The sequence below is a fragment of the Solea senegalensis genome, linkage group LG2, assembly GCF_019176455.1.
Source record: "Solea senegalensis isolate Sse05_10M linkage group LG2, IFAPA_SoseM_1, whole genome shotgun sequence".
In the NCBI taxonomy this organism is placed as follows: Eukaryota; Metazoa; Chordata; class Actinopteri; order Pleuronectiformes; family Soleidae; genus Solea; species Solea senegalensis.
In genome coordinates this window covers 32,071,765-32,094,426 of record NC_058022.1, presented here as the reverse complement: position 1 = coordinate 32,094,426, position 22,662 = coordinate 32,071,765, and the positions used below count along the sequence as shown (strand labels likewise).

The 22,662-nt window shown below is 41.0% G+C and overlaps 1 protein-coding gene across 6 annotated transcripts in view; it reads left to right on the top strand.

The window, feature by feature from the left end:
- LOC122762203 (potassium voltage-gated channel subfamily H member 8-like) overlaps positions 1–22,662 on the top strand; it is a 35,181-nt gene that overhangs the window by 8,700 nt on the left and 3,819 nt on the right. For 2 of the 6 annotated variants that reach the window (XM_044017422.1, XM_044017414.1), the window contains 10 exons: positions 5,098–5,331; positions 5,411–5,542; positions 6,404–6,549; positions 6,832–7,090; positions 7,404–7,561; positions 8,735–8,942; positions 10,732–11,109; positions 15,131–15,330; positions 15,858–16,107; positions 18,769–18,983. In XM_044017422.1, coding sequence (XP_043873357.1) covers positions 5,098–5,331; positions 5,411–5,542; positions 6,404–6,549; positions 6,832–7,090; positions 7,404–7,561; positions 8,735–8,942; positions 10,732–11,109; positions 15,131–15,330; positions 15,858–16,107; positions 18,769–18,983 — 2,180 coding nt within the window. Of the gene's footprint in view, positions 1–5,097; positions 5,332–5,410; positions 5,543–6,403; positions 6,550–6,831; positions 7,091–7,403; positions 7,562–8,734; positions 8,943–10,731; positions 11,110–15,130; positions 15,331–15,857; positions 16,108–18,768; positions 18,984–19,851; positions 19,946–20,238; positions 20,378–22,662 lie in introns of those variants that run through there. The other 4 variants (XM_044017431.1, XM_044017440.1, XM_044017446.1 and 1 more) reach the window with 4 other exon arrangements.

The window sequence follows — 22,662 nt, the reverse complement described above, 5'->3', positions numbered from 1 at the left end:
CACAGTGCTTATTATGTATGTTATTTCATGATTACATCATCATGTAGTCTTGATGACCACTCAAAGCTGCTTTGCCTTCAGGAGCAACGTGGGGTGAAGTGCTGGGAATCTAACCCACAACCTTCCAGTTGAAAGACAACTCGCTCTAGCACTGAGCCACATGAATATAGTCGTATTCCAATGTAAATACACTGTCCTGACCATCTCAAAAACAACTATCATCATCAATTACTATAATTTTTTTCTTTTTAAAGAAACTCCTTTTGAAAGCTGCACTGTAATTGTCCTGATATTTCATGCCTTATTTCAGCATTAAATGAAAAGCACTCTTCTTGTTGCATGGAAAAGGGCTCTGTGTTCTTCAGTATTCATATATTCCTCTATTCTACTGCTTAATCATTAAAAGTACAAGTCCATTATTCTGGGAGGAGTACTTTGTCAAATCCTGTTGTGTGCCGTCACACTTGTCAAAACAACCAGCTGCATCCTTTTTATGTATGAAATGGTGGACGGCCTCTTTTCTCCTCTGTGCTTCACGGTGCAGCTGTTACCACGGCCGTTTCTAACACACAAGGTGAAACTGACAACAAGGGTATTATATACAGTATTTTTTTACGTATGCAGAAAAGGTTGTCATCAGCTGCACTCTGGGTAAATATCCTACTGCCTGATTGACTTGGGGCCCCTGTGGAGTCCTCTCTCTCTGGTAAAGGTCCTTGTGTGCGTACTCTGGTTTATAAATATAACCTGATGGATTTTCTCTATACAGGTCATCTTCATCAGTTTCATAGTCAGATGTGTCTGATTTGATTTAATTTCCCTCACCCTCTCTCTGACTAAAAGAGCTGAAACACTGACTTGTGACCCGGCGTAGTGATACAGGCCAGAAAATAGAGCCAAACTGTTCGATCTGACATACTGTTGGGCAGAGGTTTTATTGTTCAAATGTGTTAACATAGTGGTTCTCAATTATTTACTGTCATGCCCCCCCCTAGAGCACAGAATTTTTTTCATACCCCCCCGAATTGAAATACTATTGAGAACCTGCTTGGTTAAATGCTTTAACAACGTTGCATCCACTCTAGAGCTGCAACTAACGATTATTTTCGTAATCAATTAATCTGTCGATTATTTTCACGATTAATCGAGGAATCGTTTGGTCCATAATATTCACATTGAAGAAACTAAAACAATCAGAAATCTAATTTAACAGGAACTGCCCCTGATGTATGACACATCAATATGTGTACATTAAGTGATTTCAAACAGTTCCAGTTGTATAAACATCACTACAGGTACAGGTGATATGCTCTACTATGCAATTTATGTTCCCCATGTACATTATACTGTATAATCAATATGTAACATATGCATCATATATCACACCGGCAGAATGACATCATACACAGCAGGCGCATATGCAGTCATTAAGCCACTTTCCATCTGCTAGCTACACAGTCATAAACCTGGCAACACATCCATGCAATGTATCCATCTACTAGATGTCTACTGTATATTTATTTATTCAGGCTATGAATGTGTTGTGGTGCGTTCCATTTGTAGTTGTTTGAGCAACCTCATGTACCCCGAGTTAGGATTCCAAGACGGCTGCCCCCATGCAAACGCTGCTACTTTTACTGTTAATAGCACTTCTGTCCTGTATTTTTTTTTAACCATCGACATGTTGCTACGTTGCTTGTGTGTGCAAAATACCATGTACAGGAGCGCATTCCTTGTTATTGACTGGTATTGCTAACCATGGCTAACCTGCTAGCCCGAGATACGCTTGCGCCCGTGTTTTTTTTTCCTGAATTCTCAACTGGAACGCAGTGAACTTGGGGGGGTGATGTCACTCCCAGTTCCAAGTTGTGATGTAAATGGTATGCACCATTAATGCTTTACAGTCTGTAAAGTGTGAGCTGTTTATTTGGTTAATTATTCACCATAGACATGTTGCTACGATGTCAACATTATCAACTGGTATTGCTGTCTGTCTGCCTTTTAATAGCATAACTTTCCAACTGTCAGCTTGACAGGCTTCAAACTTGGCAGGTGACTTACTAAGGGCACCAATGTGAGCAGCGCCGACTTTGATGTAGTTTGGATAAGAAATGCAAGAAATATAGATAAGAATCAAACAGGTATATCATTAACAGACTCTGTAACAGACTCTCTGTTCTCTGTCAGCAACCATTCAAACCAAAAATACTCAAAAAACATAAACACAATTGACCGCAGTTGCACATATTGAACGGGTGCTGCACCCATTTGCCATTGAGAATAAATGTCTATACTAAAATAATGTCTTTCCTGCACAGAAAAGTAGTTTATGTCTTGTGTGAGCGGTGTTTTGTGAGAGTGTTTACACTGGACGTACTTTATTTATGCGCAAACATTAAATTTCATTGTCAGCCGTTCATTTTCATGCCGTCTCACTGTCATTACTAATTCATCCAACTCTCACTCTGTCTGTTCTGCCTTTCAGTCATTCGCCTGCCTTGTTCCTTTATTGTGCTCGTTCCTCAAATTGAGTGCTTTGGCCTTCCAGATTCATTTATGTATGAACTTTAACGATCTCGGTGGAATGAGTGTCTCGTCTCCTCTCATACCTAACTCACTTCCATAATGAGTTATTCAAGACCATGCCCATAACTGAGCCTGTCGTAGCATTTTGTCATAGGTCGTGCTTCCAGAACATCCTGGCAATCTACATTTCCTAACACTCACCAGCCACTTCATTAGGTACACAGGGCAACCAATAAAGTGGGAGCAGCGACACCCGGTGTGGTTTTCTCCGGCTGTAGCTCATCTTCTTCAAGGTTTTGACATGTTGTATGTTCAGAGATGGTCTTCTACAAACCTCAAAACCGTTTTTGAACCATTCTTTAAACTTTGGAGATGGTTGTGTGTCAAAATCCCAGTAGATCAGCAGTTTATGAAACAACCACGCCTCATTAAAGTCACTTAAAACAGTTTCCTCTTCATTCTGATGCTCAGTTTCAAGTTCAGCAGCTCATCTCAACCATGTCTACATGCCTATATGCATTGAGTTACTGCCATGACTGGCTGATTAGATATTAGTGTTAACATGCAGTTGAACAGGTGTAACTGATGGTTAGTGGCTTGTATGTTTTGGTTAATCTCTTATTTGTTATATATTTGCTATAAGAAATACAATTCATTACAATTCCCCCAGCAGAGCAGGATTATATTACATTTCATGTTTTAACACTGAGAAAATTGAAAAGAAAATGTGTACAAAAGCCAAAAAAAGAAAATTAAATATGGTAGACTGTAAAGTATATAAAAGGTGGACGTAGTCGCCACCAGGGGCATCAAATCATATTCATTAAGTGAATCAGAGTGTGATTTGTGCACTGCTTGGTATTGCCTTCATGAATGACATGACAATGATGTGTCACATACCATCCATCCCCATGATTTATACTTTGTACCTGCAATGTAACATGGGCAAAGTCACATTGCACAGTCTCCGGCTCCATGAGCAGCTAAAAGTGAAAGTCCCAAATTCCCACACTCATATGTGGCGTGCAAGATAATTCATTTGTCTCTATTATGCACGGATAGAGATATTATGACCACTGCAAATATCCCAAGGCTGTAAAAATAAAGAAATTACTTGAATAATTTAAGTCTGAGCTGCATGGTACGCAAAAATAAGGATACAAGACAAGAACACATTTGGGGAGTTGTTCCCTTCACTAGTACAATATTGTGCATGGAGATACGAGAAATGTACTGTTTGACTATCAGAGAGTTACAAGGTTGTACCTTTTTCACCCCAAGGGTACAGACACATGTCTTCCTTTTACAATGTAAAAAAAAAAAAGAAAAGTTATTTACTGTACATTACCACTGCACTATATACTGTATGTGTGTTTGCAACTTTACCACATGAATTAGCTTTTAATAATTAACGGTACATGGTAAATAAATGGTCAAATGTAATTATTATGTGGACAATTATTGTTTATTTTCAGTGGGTACATTGACCAAGAGTAATGTGTGTGTAATTTATAGTACATTACATTTGTAGCAATAATACTCAAGCTACTCTAAACCGTGCTTAAACTAGTACAGTTTGATATGGTACTTTCACTTACTGGTGAACAAATCCATCATCCATTCATCCTTGCTTCCACTTTATCCTCCACATGAGGGTTGGGGGTTGCTGGTGCCAATCCCAGCTGACATAGGGCGAAAAGTGGACCACATAGAGACAAGCAACCATCCACTCTCATACTCACACCTACGGTCAATTTGGAGTGTCCGATTTGCCTCGCGAAAAAAAGGTCGCAACCTTTTTTAAAAGACGATTTTTTTTCCCCCCCCCAGCGACAAGCCTTTGTACCCTTTCAGATACACAGCAGTACTTCTATTTTTGAATGTGTAAGGTTTCTCTCTGTAGCCTGATTCAGTACGTGTGATGAATACACTGCTGCTGCTGAAACACTGTAGAGGTCATCAAGGCAAAGAGAGAGAGGGAAAGCAGCAGGTGGATTAAAGTTTTCCCAGAGGGGATTTCTTCAACATGAAGGGGAAAGACTCCATTAAGTGAAAGTTAACGCTGGGCATACAAGTTTTATTTTGCTGTCTTTGAATTAACTTTACGTCTTATGTGAAACCGCACATGGTTACACTATTGATGAGGGAAAATCATGGGAAGTGTGATCGTGAGAGTTAAGCAGTAAAGTCATGTATACATATTAGTGTGGATGTTACTGGAGTCAAAATGACTGTTGGTTTCTCTGGCAGAGGCACAGTGGGGAAAAGAGAGGACCGTCATATTAAAGGCAGCAGTTAAAAAGGATATTTTTCAGCTTGATTTCACACTAATTGGATTAAGTTAAGATGAATTTGTTTCTGTGGACACTGGAATGGCTCTCCTTTGTTCCAGCTTTAATGCAAGTGACGTCTTCTGTGTGTGGTCTTCTGACTTCTCCCATATATTTGCCACTGTGTCCCTGTCTTATGTCTATGTGTCCTTGTCCTTTATGTCTGGGTCTCTGCATCTCTGCACCATGTTCGTTTCCCTGTCTTGCGTCTCTGTGTCCCCGCTGTCTGTCCTCTCCTCAGACAGTAACTTCGTCCTGGGGAACGCTCAGGTCCAGTCCATCTACCCCATCGTCTACTGCTCCGACGGCTTCTGCGAGCTGAGCGGCTTCGCCCGCGGCGAGCTGATGCAGAAGAGCTGCACGTGTCACTTCCTGTACGGCAGCGAGACCAGCGACCGCCTCACCTCGCAGATGCAGAAAGCCCTGGATGAGCGGCGAGAGTTCAAGACTGAGATCGTCCTGTACAAGAAGAGCGGTGAGGCTGATGGTGTCTGTCCCAAAAATATCCTATGTGGAGTTTTGGGATTTTTCTGATCTCCTGCCTCCTTCCACAGGCTCCAAGTTCTGGTGTCTCTTGGACATTGTGCCCATTAAGAATGAGAAGAGCGAGGTGGTTCTGTTCCTGGTCTCACATAAGGACATCACTGAAAACAAAGACCTGGACCCCGGCAATGAATCAGACACTGGTGAGAGTTGTAGAAATATACAAGATTACTGGAGCCGTGATGGTGTCCTCTGTTTGCTGTCTTCTTATTTTCCTAATAAATCTAATTTATGACAGTAAAGAAAGTGGACGTTGCCAGGTTGACCTTTATTTTTCTCCAAATGAAGGCACAAAACTTATCTAGTCATGCTTTCACAGATTCAGTAACATCCTGTGTACATTTTTCATGGTCTCGATTCACCAAAACGCAAGACTTTATCATAGTGATAGTGATAGATTATCTTATATACTGTATATTATGTGCTGTTGCTGTTTTAGTCTTTGCTTTTCTGCCAGGAAAGGTTTGTAAAAAATCAGTAAGATGCCCAAAGGACATCTAAATTATGAATAAGAACATCATCAGATGCCTGTTTTTGAAATCTTGCATTTTTCAGAGCAATATTTTGCCAATTGATTTCAAATAAATATAAATGTATATTTCGAGCTGAGGGGTCATAAGTTGCTTGGCATTTATATCTTTACACACACAGAGCTCATAGAGCTGTCTTAACTCACAGTAGCAGACGACAGACGTGAATGTACACTGTGGCTTCAGCAATTTAATGCCTTCATTACCCGCAGGCTGTGAAATGTGTCATATGGCCTCATCAATTTGGATTGTGGTTGTTTTTGGTTTTTTTTGCAGCTGCAAGTAAAAAGCAGCAATGTTAAGTGAGACCCAAGAGTGGAGAAAAAAAGACCAGACTGTGGAATAATAGCAACATTAGACCACACGGCTTTGTTTGCTCCAAGAAACTTTCTATTAGTTTGTAGTTTGGGAATCCCACGTTTTACAGGTGTGGTTCCCTCCACGTGTCCTCACAACCTTTTACATGTCTTTTAGATGAGGAGAAGAGCTTGGAGATCCGCCAGATCAGCTGCCCGTCGGGCTTCAACGTGGAGCGCCGCCGCAGCCGCGCTGTCCTCTACCAGCTGTCTGGACACCTACAGAAGCAGGACAAGACCAAGAGCAAGCTCAAGATCAACAACGTGAGACATGTGTTTAATTATCATCCGTCCTGCTTGGGGTTTGACCTCAGGGACATTCAATGTTTCCATGGTTGACCGTTGTATTTACATAATCCTTGTATGTTACAGCAGTACATAGCATTCATAACACGCAGCACTCACACACAGAATTCTCTTACCAGTAGTGCTGAAATATTGATGCTGAAGTGAATGAAGTGGAGATCCTTCCAAATTAAGGACTCCCAGTGGTGAGTCCACAATATTAATATACATAAAACTGTGTGTGTGTGTTTCCATACCCAGAGTGTCCTCGGAGCCAATGCCAACCCGGTCCCCGAGTACAAGGTGGCAGACATCCAGAAGTCCCGTCTCATCCTCCTCCACTACGGTGCGTTCAAGGCCTGCTGGGATTGGCTGATCTTGCTGGCCACCTTCTACGTAGCCGTGACTGTTCCCTACAATGTCTGCTTCACCACCGTGGAAGTACGAGAGGAGGGCAGCTCTGTGGCACGGAACCCACCAAGTGTCAGCGATATCCTGGTGGAGATCCTTTTCATCATCGGTAAGGCTGGAACTTTTGAAACTCTTGTCTTTATTCCTTCTTTTAAACGTTTATATCCTTCATCTCAGCTAATATCCTTTTTTAATTTAAGTATGTCTGCATTTTGAAGTCAAACTGGTAATAGCCCCCCCCCCCATCCATTATATGTGGCCCACAACATAATATTATGTTATAATGAAAACAAAATGTTTTATTTGCACCTTTAATAAACCCTCTGATTGCATGGCCCCTACACTTGTACACAACCTTTGAAACAGAGAAACCTAACTTAAAAAAAGATATGTGTTAGATAAGATGTGTGTCTGTGCCTCAGACATCGTGCTGAACTTCCGCACCACCTACGTGAGCACGTCGGGTCAGGTGGTGTACGACGCCCGCTCCATCTGCGTCCACTACGTCACATCCTGGCTGTTTGTGGATCTGATTGCCGCCCTGCCCTTTGACCTGCTCTACGCCTTCAATATCAGTGTGGTGAGTGCACATTTATTTTTTTTTTGTAAAGGTTATGTTCAATTTATGCATTAATGTGTGTGTGATGTAGAGGTACAGCTCCACCTCGCCAGCGGTAATCGACCTTCTTATACCGCTAGGCGCTTTACTGCTATTCGACCCTCTTTCACCAATGATTAATGAGATCTCACACACATACACACACACACACAAATCCAAACATAGTATGGAAGCCAATTTCTACCCGTGATAAAAAAACAAACACAATCCTATCAGTCAGTATAATGAGAAACTTTATGAAAGTAATGACATGGTGTTTCAAAATAATAAGAAGCGTCGTCAGTATTTCGACCAACATAAAGGCATGTGCATCAGCACTATTGCAAAACATACGAGGCAACAAATTAAAGTTGTTATTTTGGGATTATAAATCATTTGGAGAAAATGTATTTGGAGATTTTACCAATTTAGTTGAACATGTTAAACTTAGGTTATACCCATAATACTATTACGTATAATACTACACATAAATATTTTATTATTTATAATCTTTATTCTTTTGTTTAATATGTTTTTCATCTTAGTGTATGCAGTGAATCTCAGTTATTTTCTGTTCTTGCTTGGAGTAGCTGTAACGAAAGCAATTTTACATACAAACACCGCAATTTCCTTTCCCTTCTCCTCACTTTGTAGCTCTGCCCTCCTGTGCTCACTATTTTTGACTTTTTCCTACTATTTAAGTATTTTTTTCCAACTAAACTCTGGCCACCATATGCACCATGTACATTGTGCTTGTTGTGTGCCTGTTGCTGTGTTTTTTTACACGTTTCGGCCGTGTCTGGTGATCCTGTGTGGAGCCCTGGCTCTGTCGTTTACAGCAGGGATCAGTTGTTAGCCCTCCACTACACAGCTGTGCTGCCTAAGGAGCCACTCGATATTTACCCCCTGAGCTGAGGAGGAGGCAACACGCAATTGCACATGGCCAGGAGAGGGGAAGCGAGGGGGAAGAGCATCAGCTGTGAGTTTTAAGAACAGTGAGGATAAAGCGGTAGCCAATGGATGGATGCAATGTTAGGTAGACCAAGATTGTAGGGGAAGCTAGGGCGAAAAAGCGACCAGGCTTGTATTTAACTTACAGGAAATGATTCGATCCAAAGTTTCATACCTGGACGCCCATAACACCTCTCTCACCAGAACTTTGGGGTTCACCTGCTGAAGACGGTGCGGCTCCTGCGGCTCCTGAGGCTCCTGCAGAAGCTGGACCGCTACTCTCAGTACAGCGCCGTGGTCCTCACGCTGCTCATGTCCACCTTCGCCCTGTTGGCTCACTGGATGGCTTGTGTCTGGTACTTCATCGGGCGCAATGAGATTGAAAGTAACAGCTCCAACTCCTGGGATATAGGTGTGTGTGTGTATTATCCATTTTTTACCATTATGAGAACATGACAAATAACATGGCAGAAAACTGCACTGTATAAATTATAAAGATTAGATTATTATGGGAAAATGTTAAATTTAAATACTGGCCTCACTGATAACAAACTTTACCAAACCGAAGAGGCCAAAATACCCCTCAAAATGGTTTGATCATCGGAGAAACAAAATATATATAAGAAATGTGTTTACGCTAGCAGTGTTGGAATGTGGCCAAGGTGACCCCACAAACTGCTATATGGAGCAGATAGACTTAATCAGCATTGTGTGAACTCATTTTTAGAATGGTTTGATTCAGAAATCAAACCATTGATTTGTAATGGAGATTTTGTTAATATGCTGTACTACATCGTCGTTAGTCCACAAATGGACCCTGAGACAAAGATCTCTGGAGTCATTTCAACTGATTCTGAGCAGGAAAACATGCTTGTGTGCGCTCGGTGTGAGATTTATTTTTTTTAATTTTATGTCGTTTTACTGAGAAAACACCTCTAATTCTGGTGAGCTGTCTCCCCTCCCACTGTCTACCCTGGTGCCAGATAACAACAATACTGTGAGGTGCATGTGGAGATGCTGGTCACCCTGCTCAAGTGATTAAACTCAGCAGCTTAGGATGAAAATTGGAGAGGAGCGGCAAGGCAGAGCAGAGCAAGAGTGGCTGATAAAGAAAAGGATGTATGACACATGAGGAAAGGTGCACACGTGCTGCGACCACGGCTCAGGAGGAAAAGTGGGATGTTCATTAATCATAGGCTTGAAAAGCAATAACATGTTAACCCACATTAGCTCTTGATTTTCTCGCCCCCTTTTCACAGTATGTAAACTCACCGTTCACAACATTTTAACTGAGATGGTGTAAATTACTTTTTTGTTTGTTTGAATGTTACATAAGTCTACATGTAATTGATTGCATACTATTATAGCGATCCAATAATATTTTATATGTGAGACAAAAAACAGTAATGATAGTGAGTTAAAAGATAGAAATTTAAATGTGATAATATCTAAAGGAAACCAAAAAAGGAAAACACACACACACACACACACACAGAGATATATATGTAAAATTGAAAAAGGGGAGGTCCCAGTTTCGGAAACCTATTGTGAAAACAGCACATTTTATGCATAATATAGTGACTAATACCATGATGATTTTGGTTAATTAAAATGTATGCATGTCAGTTGAACAAAAAGTTTGGCAAAATTCTGCTAATTTGTTTGGGGGACCCAGAAAAAAATCTCCCGTGGCCCATCTTTGGGTCCCGACCCAGTATTTGGGAACCACTGATTTATTCCATCTTCCTCCCCCATTTCTTTATTTGTGATTCTATAAGTTGTTGAATGTATGAAATAAAATGCATTTTGGTTAAATTAAAAAAGAAATCTTTAATAATTAATAATTAATAATTAATAATTAATTTGGAACTTTTTCAATTATAATTTCTTTGCCAGAATGTATTTTAGTAAAGGACAGAAATGGGCAGGATTCTAAATCTAAATGATGTTAAACTGACTGTCATACATTTTTAAAATATGAGGAAAACACAGGTGTTGACAGAGCATTTGTTTCACACTTGTATATAAATGGGAGTTGACATGTGAAATGTCAGCCTGCACAACCAAATACACAAACACAAGCGCACAAATAATTACTCTGCCCTTCCAGCCTTATTACCGCTGCTGATGAAGCCTGCTAGTAAAGTTCATCTAACGACCATGGATGCATTCTCATTAAACTGTCCCTCTTCCGCCACCAGGCTGGCTCCATGAACTTGCCAAACGCCTGGGAACGCCATACTTTCTGGCACCACTCACCTCCCTGTTTGGAGTTCCCGATTCACCTCCGGAAACTGTGATGGCGACACTCGCCAATCACAGCCAGTGGAATGGCTCGGGTTCGGAGCTGCTGAAAGGCGCGGGTTTGCTGGACTCGGGCCTGTGGAACGGCAGCAGGACCAGGGTGAGGACGCTGAACGGCTCAGGGATGACTCTCGGTGGCGGTCCATCTGTCAGGAGCTCCTACGTGACATCACTGTACTTTGCGCTGAGCAGTCTGACCAGCGTGGGCTTCGGCAACGTTTCAGCGAACACTGACGCGGAGAAGATCTTCTCCATCTGCACCATGTTGATCGGAGGTGGGGTAAAAATAAATCACCAAACATTTAGACCCATTATTAGTAGAATTGCTGCAATCAGAGATCACCCATCCATCCATCCATCCATTTAATTGTCAACCACTTATTGCATGAGATCAGGTCATGGGGGTAGCAGCTCTAGCAGGGGGACCAGACTTTCCCTTCCCTGGCCACATTGTCCAACTCTGACTGGGGGATCCCCAGGTGCTGCCAGGCCAGCAAGGAGATATGAACTTTCCACCTAGTCCTTGGTCTGCCCCTAAGTCTCCCAGTTCGATATATAAGGAACACCTCCTTTGGGAGGCATCTTTACCACGTAAAGGAGTAGTGGCTCTACTCTGTGTCCCTCTGGGATCTCTAATCACCTTACATTATCGCTCATGACTATAGGTGAGGATATGAACGAAGATCAACCAGTAGATCGAGAGCTTTGTCTTTTAGCTCAACTCCCTTTTCGTCACAACGGTGCACCAGAACCAACCCAATACCGCTCAGATTCTCCAGCCAATCTCACACTCCATTGTTCCCTTTAGAGGGAGACCCATTAATTAGTGGGACTGCTGCAATCCCCACTATCTATTGTCCCAAATATTCCAGGTGACAGAGAAGGTTTTCCTCCCATCAAAAGTATGTGATGAGGTGTTAATGGCTCAAGGTCGTTAGGATCATCAGACATATTTACATTCCCATACACCACCATAATGGGATGCAGTAGGAGTGTTGAAAGTCCATTTTTACTCAATCCTGTGCCGTATTCCTTTTGATTTTATCATGAATTACTGACGTTTAAGCTTCTCTTTTTTTTTACATCTTGGACTAAAGTAATCCACACCATCGGGACATCAGGAACAATTCTTTTCTGTAGATAGGTCAGCCATTTTTTCTCTTTGTTCTCTCATCGTTCTTCTGTAGCACCTGCAGAAATAACATTCACCTTTCTGACGGCTAAATTGCTGCTTCTCATCCAGTACCTTTTTCACAGTCTGGAGAGAACACAATGCCTTCCACCATGGCCCAGTTGTCCGTGTATATGACATGAGTATAAGAATGGAGATACGTTGGTCCTTTGTTTTCCTCGAACTCTTAAAACCCATCCTTTATAAACTGGGTCAAGTTTTTAAATGGTGCTGTCCTTTTTTTTACCTTTTACTTTTACAGATTTTAGTGCAGCAATCATTCATTGGTTAACTTTTACAATGGACTGTATTGCACAATAACCATTTCAGCTTCAAGAAGATAATTTGCAGACAACCGTTGTCAAGTGATGCTTTAAACTCCTGCATCTTCACACTGACATTCAATTGACGATTGTAGCCTCTGGTATTGGTTGCAATAAGCTGGATTCTTCCCGCACTTAAAGTCAACAAGACAATTTTTTAACTTGACGATCCGTGGTATTTACTGTTGAGTTTCTTCTGACTTCAGGGTTGACATCACTGATGTGATGTGATGTGAAATGTTGTGCTGGCCGTTCACTTTCTGATTGACACAGAAATTTTCCTTTTAATGCGCTGATTTGTTGCTTAGCAACAGATAAGTATAATGACGATTTTGATGGATTTCTTTTTCTTCTTCGCCTTTCTTTTCCTGTTTGTCATTAGGGATATTTTCATAGAAATCATGACTGTATTGATTAATCGACAGTTCTTCCATCACGTCAACATGGATCATATGTCATATGTTTGCAGATCTCTTGGCTGCCCTCCTGTGAATTGCTCTGGGTAATGTTATGTAGGTGGAACAGATTTTGCACGGAGTGAGGCCGGCTGAAGTGTTGTCAAGGTGATAAGAGGCACCTGTTTGCAGCTCGCAAGTGTGGCTTTCGGGTTTTTTGTCTCCAGGATGACGGTGCTGGCAGACTGAGCAGTGTTATTGCCACACAGAAGGGATCTAAGTGATAAACGGTCACCGTACAAAAAAAGAAAAGATATCCAAGTGAAGTTGACGTTGGTAAACGCACGTCCGACAAGTTTTCCCTCAGAGTGAGGGGAACGACCATGAAATGAGAGCTTTGTTGCCTGCCTAGTCTGTGAGGCAGCCCAGTGGTGAGGGGACATCTGTCCAGGACCATGTGCTTGGGGGCTACTGGTTTAGCAGGTCATTTGTTTATAGTTGTGTGTCTGTGTTGTGGTGTGTGGGTGCAGGGGATTCACTGTGCAGCTGGTAGATTATATATAGAAGTATTCTTTTGTATTTTTCATGATGAGATTGATTGGAGTTTGATTGACTGTGTTTTGTTTTGTTAGAGCTAGTGTTACAGCCACTGCCTTGGTGGTTGTTTTCTCTATCTTTGGTTTTCCTTTAGTATTTTATTGTCTTGCTGCTGTGAGTTTGCAGCCGGTGTATAGACTGTGAGATATATAGTACGTCAATTTTTGATGCAATGTGCCTGGCAATTGGGGTTTTAATGTGTCTGGAAACACCTTGTGATAATTGAATAAAGACTTATATTTTGTTTACGCTAACACTGCTCGCGTCTTATCTGCCTTCAGGGTGTTGTTACCTGCCGACTGGCTTCCTTATCTACGGGGCTAAAAGTAATACAAACAATTCCCTTTGTTGTTTGTTTCTCCTTGCACACCAAGGATGGAAGGCTCTGATAAAAAATTTATTTAAAAATGTGAGTTTTGTGTCTGTACAAGTAGTTACTCGATGTTGTCCCCGCAGCGGACTGTAGACATATCCAGCCGGTTGAGGATTGCTTCGAAAATGCTGCTTGTTGACCATTGGGATTTGACTGAGATGATGTTTGACTCTGTGGATTGCTGTGGATGCTGCAATTACTGTTTCAATTTCCAGTTGCTCTTTTCTCCTCCAGAGCATGCTTTTTCTGTAGCGCAGCAGCACAAGCCATGAGAGCAGCCTCCGCTTGCAGATGTGAAGATGATGTTGAAGACTTGCTTTTCTGGGAGATTATTTTTCCCCCTTTTATTTAATGCCACTTTCAACACATGTTAACCATTTGTTTACGGCTATAAAATAATTAGCAGCGAGCATTTCCACTTTTGTACCACATTTCATGTTTTTCCGCCTCTGGTGGTGAGCTGATGAAAGACTCTTACAAGGTCCCTCACTGTCCCTTTTAAGTGCGTGTTTCACTTGTGGACTTGTTGTGTTTTATGCAAGAACTGGTGGATAAAGGACATACTTTTTCCATAGTCACAATGCATTGGATTTTTTTTACGCACAAAGTTACGTGTACACACATTTAAAACAATGGCCATTGATTTGACTTGAAGTGTAGTGTCCACACCAATTGCTGTTGACAAGTTCTGACACGTGTAAAAAACGTAATTAATCAAGGCAATCATTTAAACCATGGCAGTTTTTACTAGACTCATCACGGAGGAAAAGTTATCAGTAGTTACAAACATTTTTGTCAATTTCAATGCTTCACTACAAAACAGTGTGTTGTTACTCCGCCCTAAATATGTGAGACCAGGGAGCAGGGACCCGCTCTGAACACGTCTGCAAACCATTACCTCCAAGCAGGAAGTAGGTCTTCCGAGCAAGTGCACTGTAACTTTGCCGCACATTCTCCGATCTGCACAAAACTTCACACGTGAGATAAGAAACCCAGCCAGAGCGCATTTAAACTGAATCAAGGGCATAATATTTTTAGGCGAGATATATTGTATATAAAGCTGCACACAGGTTGTTTCTCTTGAGTCATGAAATGTTTTGAGATATTTGTGCTTCTCAAAAGAGTGTGACAATACACTGTAAATACACTCTAAAATCATCTGTATGACATGCTTAAAATACAGCTATTACCTTTCATTATTCTTTGGCTTTTTAATGTTAAATGAATGCTATTACATGTGTTAGAAACAATAAAATTGACTATAAATTGACACAAATAACTTGAGCTTAAAAATCAATGTATATATATATATGTATATATATATGTGCATTTATAATATTTAGTGTATTTCACTAATTCACAACAATAAATGTGATGATTATCAATGCAACAGCCTTTTAGTAAGGTTTTTTGTGTCTTTGTCCGTCTCCTCTGCAGCACTAATGCATGCCGTTGTGTTCGGTAACGTCACCGCCATCATCCAGCGGATGTACTCACGCCGCTCCCTCTACCACACCCGCACCAAGGACCTGAAGGACTTCATCCGGGTTCACCGGCTGCCCAAGGCTCTTGAGCAACGCATGATGGAGTGTTTCCAGACCACCTGGTCCGTCAACAATGGCATTGACGTCAGCGAGGTAGGAGGGGCTTGAAGTATTGAGGAATGACGACAGCTAGAAACCCTGGTTTGTTGCCTTATTGCTCGTATCACCATGCTGTGCAAGAAAGCAGAAATTGAAAATACTAGCCAAATGTTTGCGTGAGTGTGAAGCCTGTGCTTCAGGCAAGGGCCTTTCTTTACAGAGAAAGTGAATACAGTTTGATGGATCTCACTCGTGCAGCAGAATTGTGCTTTTTCCTTTTAGAAAGTATTTAGGTTTGACAGAAAGTCGTTTTTGTTGGCGTGTTACACCAAATAATGTCCTATAATGCCTCTGTGGGTGAATCAGTTGCGACTACGTTGGAATGTGGAAGGTTTTATTTTGCCTGTTACCTTCACCCTCCCACACACACTCGCTCGCATTGAAGTGATGGTTAAAGAAAAACAGAAAGAGCCACTTAAACTAAAAGAGATGAACCACAGTTATTAAGTTGATAATTATCATTGTTATTATGTGTGTTTCATCACAGAGCTCATTTTCTTTCCTCCCCGTCCTCTTCACAGCTGCTGAAAGACTTCCCAGACGAGCTGAGGGCCGACATCGCCATGCACCTGAACAAGGAGCTGCTGCAGCTGCCGCTTTTTGAGTCCGCCAGCAGGGGGTGCCTGCGCTCCCTCTCGCTCATCATCAAGACCTCCTTCTGCGCTCCCGGGGAGTTCCTCATCCGGCAGGGAGACGCCCTCCACGCCATCTACTTTGTGTGCTCCGGCTCCATGGAAGTACTAAAAGACAACACTGTGCTGGCCATTCTAGGTAAATCAAATTGGGATTTTATATTTACGAAAGTGAGGAGATTGTACTCCCAGAATGTACTCGTCTGGGATTGGCTCATGCAGCCGCTGCAAAACTCTGAATGAGTAGATTTTAAGCAATGGTTGAATCCCATTGGATGTAAGCATTTTAAATAGTATACACATATAATTTTTCTATTTTTCTAATTATTAAGTAAGTAATTAAAGTGGTTATCACCACTGAGACTGACACTGGTTAGGTGTAATGCAACTTTCATTTATGCAAATACACATAGTGATACATTTGTAACAACAATAGTCAAGCACCGGCTACTCAAAGGTGGTGGGGGCCCAAAATCAAATTCACCTTAGGGCCCTGTAAAGGCTTGGGCCAGCCCTGGGTGAATACGTACAAAACCAAAATTGTGAAAATACCATAGTCTGTATATAAAACATACTGTATATAAAACAGTATTCCAATTTGGTGGATGAAGACAAGAGGGAAGTAAGAATATGTTGAATTACCACCAGGGGGCAACTTGAATGGAAATCAATGGGAAAATGTGCTTCTCACTTGATTTACAGCATCAGTAAAAAGTTTCAGTTCTTCTTCAACAGAACATGTCAATTTTGTAAATGATCATCCCATTATAGGAAAATTGGGCACATATTAGTGTGAGGACAGTTGATATTGCATAATTTAGGACTGTGTATGGAGGCATGCAATTCACAATCAAGTGTTTTTAAGTCGTGTTGAATTGGAGAGTAAGGGGGTTAGAAATTCTTTACTCTTTGGTTTATTTCTTAATGAGGAGAAGATGAGAAAGGGCTATCACCACCGAGCATGTCATTAGATCTGCTGCATTTAGTTGCCAAGCCAGTGTTTTTGTATTTATTTATTATTTTTGTTACGAGAAAGAATATAATGAAGCAGGAGCAGCACAGTGCTAATAAAAGCTGCAATCATCCCCATGTTTAAGTGTCTCTGTGGGCAAAAGATGAGAGTTACCCACTGATGGCAGCAATCACAAGCAGGAACCAGTTTTCATGCATTATTTAATGAATGAGTTTGTGTTTTAAAGGTGCAGCGTGTCATAATAACATATTTAGCCTTCAGTTAGCACAAAGATGTTTGTCCTCTAGGGGCGGGGGTAAAAACATGGTGGTCCAAAATGGCCACGTCCATAGAGCTGACCTGGCTCCAAAAATGAGTATTAAATTAAATTAAATTAAATTAAATTAAATTAAATTAAATTAAATTAAATTAAATTAAATTAAATTGTCACATTTATCCCAGTTGCAACTCATATGAGCATATGAGCAACAGCGTTTGAAATAAGATAAATATGTTGGAATTTATGTAGGAATCTTCTACAATTTAAATGATGCCATTACATTTGAGTCATTTGGGATTTGACGCTTTTATTCAAAGTGACACATTGGCATGTAGACTGGCAGAGCAGGAGATTGAGCTCATGAGCTGCTCTACCACTGAGCCACTGCCACCCCATTATATCCTAAAAGTAGCAAACTATTGTAAATATGAACACACACACAAAATGATGTAACTCAAACATTCTAGAATGTGCCAGAATGTCCACATACACTTCTGTTCCCCAGTCTATGGATTAAACAGAATAGAGAAACACAAACAGGCCAATACAAAGCAGAAGGAGCAAATTAGCAATACTGTTTCCTGTATTAATGATTTAACCGCTGTAAATAATGAAGTGACTGCTGCCTCCAAAGGGAGGGGGGGGGTTATTATCTTTATGTTCCTGCTGTCTGTGTACAGTCCATGCACATGTACACGTGGGGATTGAAACAGAAACAGAGCCACCCGTGCGCGTGCACGCACGCACACACACACACACACAGATGCACAAATTGTTTTGGCACTGCCACTTTAGATTTACAGCTCCAGAGAAGCAGTGAGGACGAGGGAGGAAGCAGAATTCAAAAAGAGAAGAATAAAAAGCACAACAGACTGATCTGTACCACACAGTGTAAACTTGATCCAACACTCATATAAATTACACATTAATTTGTTCAATCCCAGATACAATTTAACATCTACAAGGTGCAACACCCGAATTCTGTTTTACATTTTTTAATAACTACACCATGATACAACGTCAGTGTGAAAAGAATATGCTTTTATATAATTTTTGTGAATATTTATCATTAATTAATGTCAACTAGAAAATTCCCATGTCCCTCCCCCTTCCAAACACCTGTCAAAAAACTGGTGACAAGCAGAGAAAGCAACATGTTAAAGTTGTCATATTTTAAGAACAGTTGACGATACAGCTTGTGTTTTTGTTTGTGAGCATTGGGAGGCTTTCAGAAGCTCCCACATTTAAATTAGTGAAAAACGGGTGTAAATTGACAGAGAAATTACAGTTTTAAAATCACCCTCGTCTTCAATTTTCTTTTTAGGAACTCCAGAGCTGAGTTTTAACATGGGAGTCAATGGAAGGTTTGGCCAGGACTAAAACTTAAACTGCGATTGTTTAAAAACAAGTAATAGGTAACAAAACTTTGATTCAGGTAAAAAAAAAGTCTTGTCAGCCGTCTCCTAAATGTTACACTCTGGATCTTTCACCAAACTAGACTGACTGAAAGAGTCCAGGTTTATTGAAGAAGATAAAAAACATTTTTATATGAAATCTCTTTTTTCCAGGCCGGGGTGACCTGATTGGCTCTGACTGTTTGACACAAGAGGAAGTGATAAAGACCAATGCCTGTGTGAAGGCCTTGACCTACTGTGACCTCCAGTACATCAGCCTTAAAGGTCTGCGCGAGGTGCTGTGTCTCTACCCAGACTACGCTCAGAAGTTCATCTCCGAGATCCAGCATGACCTGACATACAACCTGCGGGAGGGACACGCCACTGAGGTATGATCACCACGACACCATATTGGCTCCAGCTCCCCCTATTTTCCCCCAGATGGAGGCTGGATGGACGGATGGTTGGTTTGTTTGTTGGGCTAAGATCAGTTGATCAGCTACTCTTAGTTGTTCCTCAATCACAGCTGAAGCTCAGAAGGGATCGGTGCTTTCGCAGTTGCAGCCATTATACATGAGGCAGTCCCCGTCACTGTCTAATTATAAATCTCTTTTAAAGATTCATCTGTTTTCCTTTGCAGTCGAGACTGTGTGCAGTCTGCTGTTCTGCACACTCTGGATGAGATGTCGTTGTCCACGCACATGTTTTGTCTTTTATGTTTTTGTTTGTTTTTACATCTGTTTATTTATTTAATTACTACTGTACAGCGACGTGGTCAACTGTAGTTGTTATTAAATTTGCTTTATGAATAAATACAATTGGATTGAATGAAAAAATATGGCATCGTTACCTGTGTTTTTGAGGCTATTGAGGTTTTTGAGGTTGTTCACAAGGTTGTTTCCTGTCTCTTCTATGTAGCTTCCTCTCTGTTAAGGTTGTTTCCTGTCTCTTCAAGGTTGTTTTGTATCTCTTCTGTTGTTTCATGTCTCTTTAATGTTGTTTCCTCTCTGTTAAGGTTTGAGGTTGTTTCCTGTCTCTTTAATGTTGCTTCCTCTCTGTTTAGGGTTGTTTCCTGTCTCTTTAATATTGCTTCCTGTCTCTTTAATATTGCTTCCTCCCTGTTAAGGCTTGAGGTTGTTTCCTGTCTCTCTGAGGTTGTTTCCTGTCTCTTTAAAGTTGCTTCCTCTCTGTTAAGGTTGTTTCCTGTCTCTTTGAGGTTGTTTCCTGTCTCTTTAACATTGCTTCCTCTCTGTTAAGGTTGATTCCTGTCTCTTTGAGGGTGTTTCCTTTCTCTTTGAGGTTGTTTCCTGTCTCCTCGAGGTTGTTTCCTGTGGTAACTTGTTTGCACAAAGTAAGAAACACTCACTGGCTTCACTATAATGTTTATTCAGCCAACATAGCACACACAAGTTGTGAGCCAGCAGTTTCACGATCACTCCACACTCATCATATACCATAGTTATCATCTAACATCAAAGACCAACCCTTTACCAGATAACAACAAAGATCATTAAAGGTCACGGGTACCACATTGTCTGTCTCTTTGAGGTTGTTTAAACATGTTGTCATCATCATCATTGTCTCATGTTCTAAATGCCTTAAAGAAAATTCCACAATAAGAGTCCTTCTGTTTTTCCCTACCAGTCTCATCTGTGCATTGATCTCCTCCACCCAGCATTTTACACAGTGACGGAGTGATGGCTCTGCACTTGCAAAGGATTAGCCATCTGGACTGGGAGTGAGGAGGAAGTGCAAATGTCTTCTGCTTGAGATGCGGCCAACAGATAAGATTTTTGCTCAGTTTGGTCAATTCTAATGCTGGGGATTTACAGATGGAACTCAGCTGCAGCATGCACATGAATAACCAGCCTATACTGGAAATGACTGCGTCCCATTGTCGCTGCCAGTAAACCTGTTAATTAGAGCAGACATCCAAGAGAAACTGTATCATTACAATTCACTGGATTGTATATGGGCCAATATGGGACCATAGTTTAAACACCTGGACACGTGATTATCAAATTAACACTGTGTGTCACTGAGCAAACAGTAGCTGTAATTTATCATGTAACGTATGATAAATAGACGCATTTTACACACCATGTCCTCATCTCTGCAGCTCAGTCTAAGTATCTGGTTGCAGAATAATTATAAAAACATGTTGGTAAAACTACACCAATACCACATTTCTTATGCAATTTCCAGTCGGTAATAACGATGGTACTAGTGTGGTAATAAGGAGAAAATCATAAGTCTTATTATTTATTTGAAATTCGCCACACACACATTAAAATCAGGTCACTTCATAAAAAAGATGTTATTTTTTTCCAGTCATTTGAGGCTGTGGTGGTTCTTTGAGGGTTTTGTTGTTGTTGTTTTGTGTATTTTAGAAGATTTCCTGTCCCTTTGTGGTTGTAGCCTGTCTCTTAAAGTCTCTTTGTTGTGTTTTGTCTCATACCCCACTTATATTTGAGTCTGAACTTTATCTATTTATATTTAGCAAACCCAAAGAAGAGAGACAATGATGTGGTGTACTTTAGTTTGTCTATATTCATTGTCAAGGTCAAGTTTACTTACAGACCACATTTAAACACAACCCCCCCTTTTTGCCCCTTACCCTAACCTTAACCATCACAACTACATTAAACACATTTAACCTAACAAGTCTTAACCCATAATCAGCCATTTTAACGTGTGACAGAATGTGAGCACCAGCCAAAAATGTCCTCACTGTTGTTGTCCTCGCAAACATGCATGTACAATGTGTGTGTGTGTATATCTATGTGCAGCATGAGCAGTGGTGTGTCCCTCCACCAAGTGTGGTGTGTACCTAAATATAGCGCTGTCAGATGGGTGGAGGGGGTTGTGGTCGTCCCTGGCTGAATAAATATAGAGCGGCAACCAGATATAGATGAGATGGGGGGGGGGAACATCAGGCTGAGAAGAAGAGGAAGAGAGAAGGACCTCGCTGTTATTTACATTCATATGCTGACTCTCAGACTCACAACATACGTGTACACACACACACACAAACAGTGACCATATAATGCATGCAGCATCTCTCACATGCTGGACACACACTCTGTTTTATACCCACAAGGGCACACATGTAATTCCTAGGCATATATAGGCATGCTGCATACCAAGAGTGACACGTGCTACACACACACACACACTTACACTTGCACACACACATACTGAAATTCCCAACAGTCCCTTCTCCGCTCACATCCCTCCAGGCAAACCTCTGCTAAAATTAAACCTCTGTGATCTAAAAATACCAGCCTGGCACGTGAGTCAAAGACTGAATGGAGAAGACAACAAATGGAGTGATGAAGGGAAGGGTAGGGGAAGGATGATGAAGATAGGGGAGAAAATGAAGAGAATAATACGGGGAAAGAGGAGTCATTAGTGTTCAATTTCAGGACTTGACAAAAACAGACGGAAACAAAAGCTCAAAGAAGAGAAATAACATGGTAATAAAATGATCATTTGAGGCCAGAGTTTTCTTGTAAAAATATGAATTTCCTCTGCTGCTCTTGTGGGCTGTTATGATTAAAATCGCTGATAACCAGTAGACCTAAAGGTTCCAGAAGGCTCAATGTGAACACCATTAAGAACTTTAAAAAACAACAAAGACCTTAAAATGGATCCTGAAACTCCAAGAAACTCTTCATAAATCTGAGATGATAATAATCCCTCAAAACAACTGCATGTCACTGTAGGTGAATGGTGCCGTTGTTTGCTTGATTTTGAATGAGAACGCTCTCTAAACTGAAAGGATTATCAGCATCACTATGTGTGAATTGTGGCTGCTCAGTCTCAGTGAGGCTTCTACAGTGCATGGCTCAGCAGCTCCCCCCTCTGCTCAAAGAGCAACACTAGACTTATTTACCTCTCATTAATTCACAAACTCATTTATTGATTCCCCGTGTAATTCAAGCAGATTGCGAGTCTGGGCTGTGTTTACTCTGGGAATGTGTCAGAAAAATACTCAAACTGTCACTGTGAATAGTAAAAAAAAAAAAATCTGCCAAAAATGAGTGTATGATGGTGGTGACACTTTGA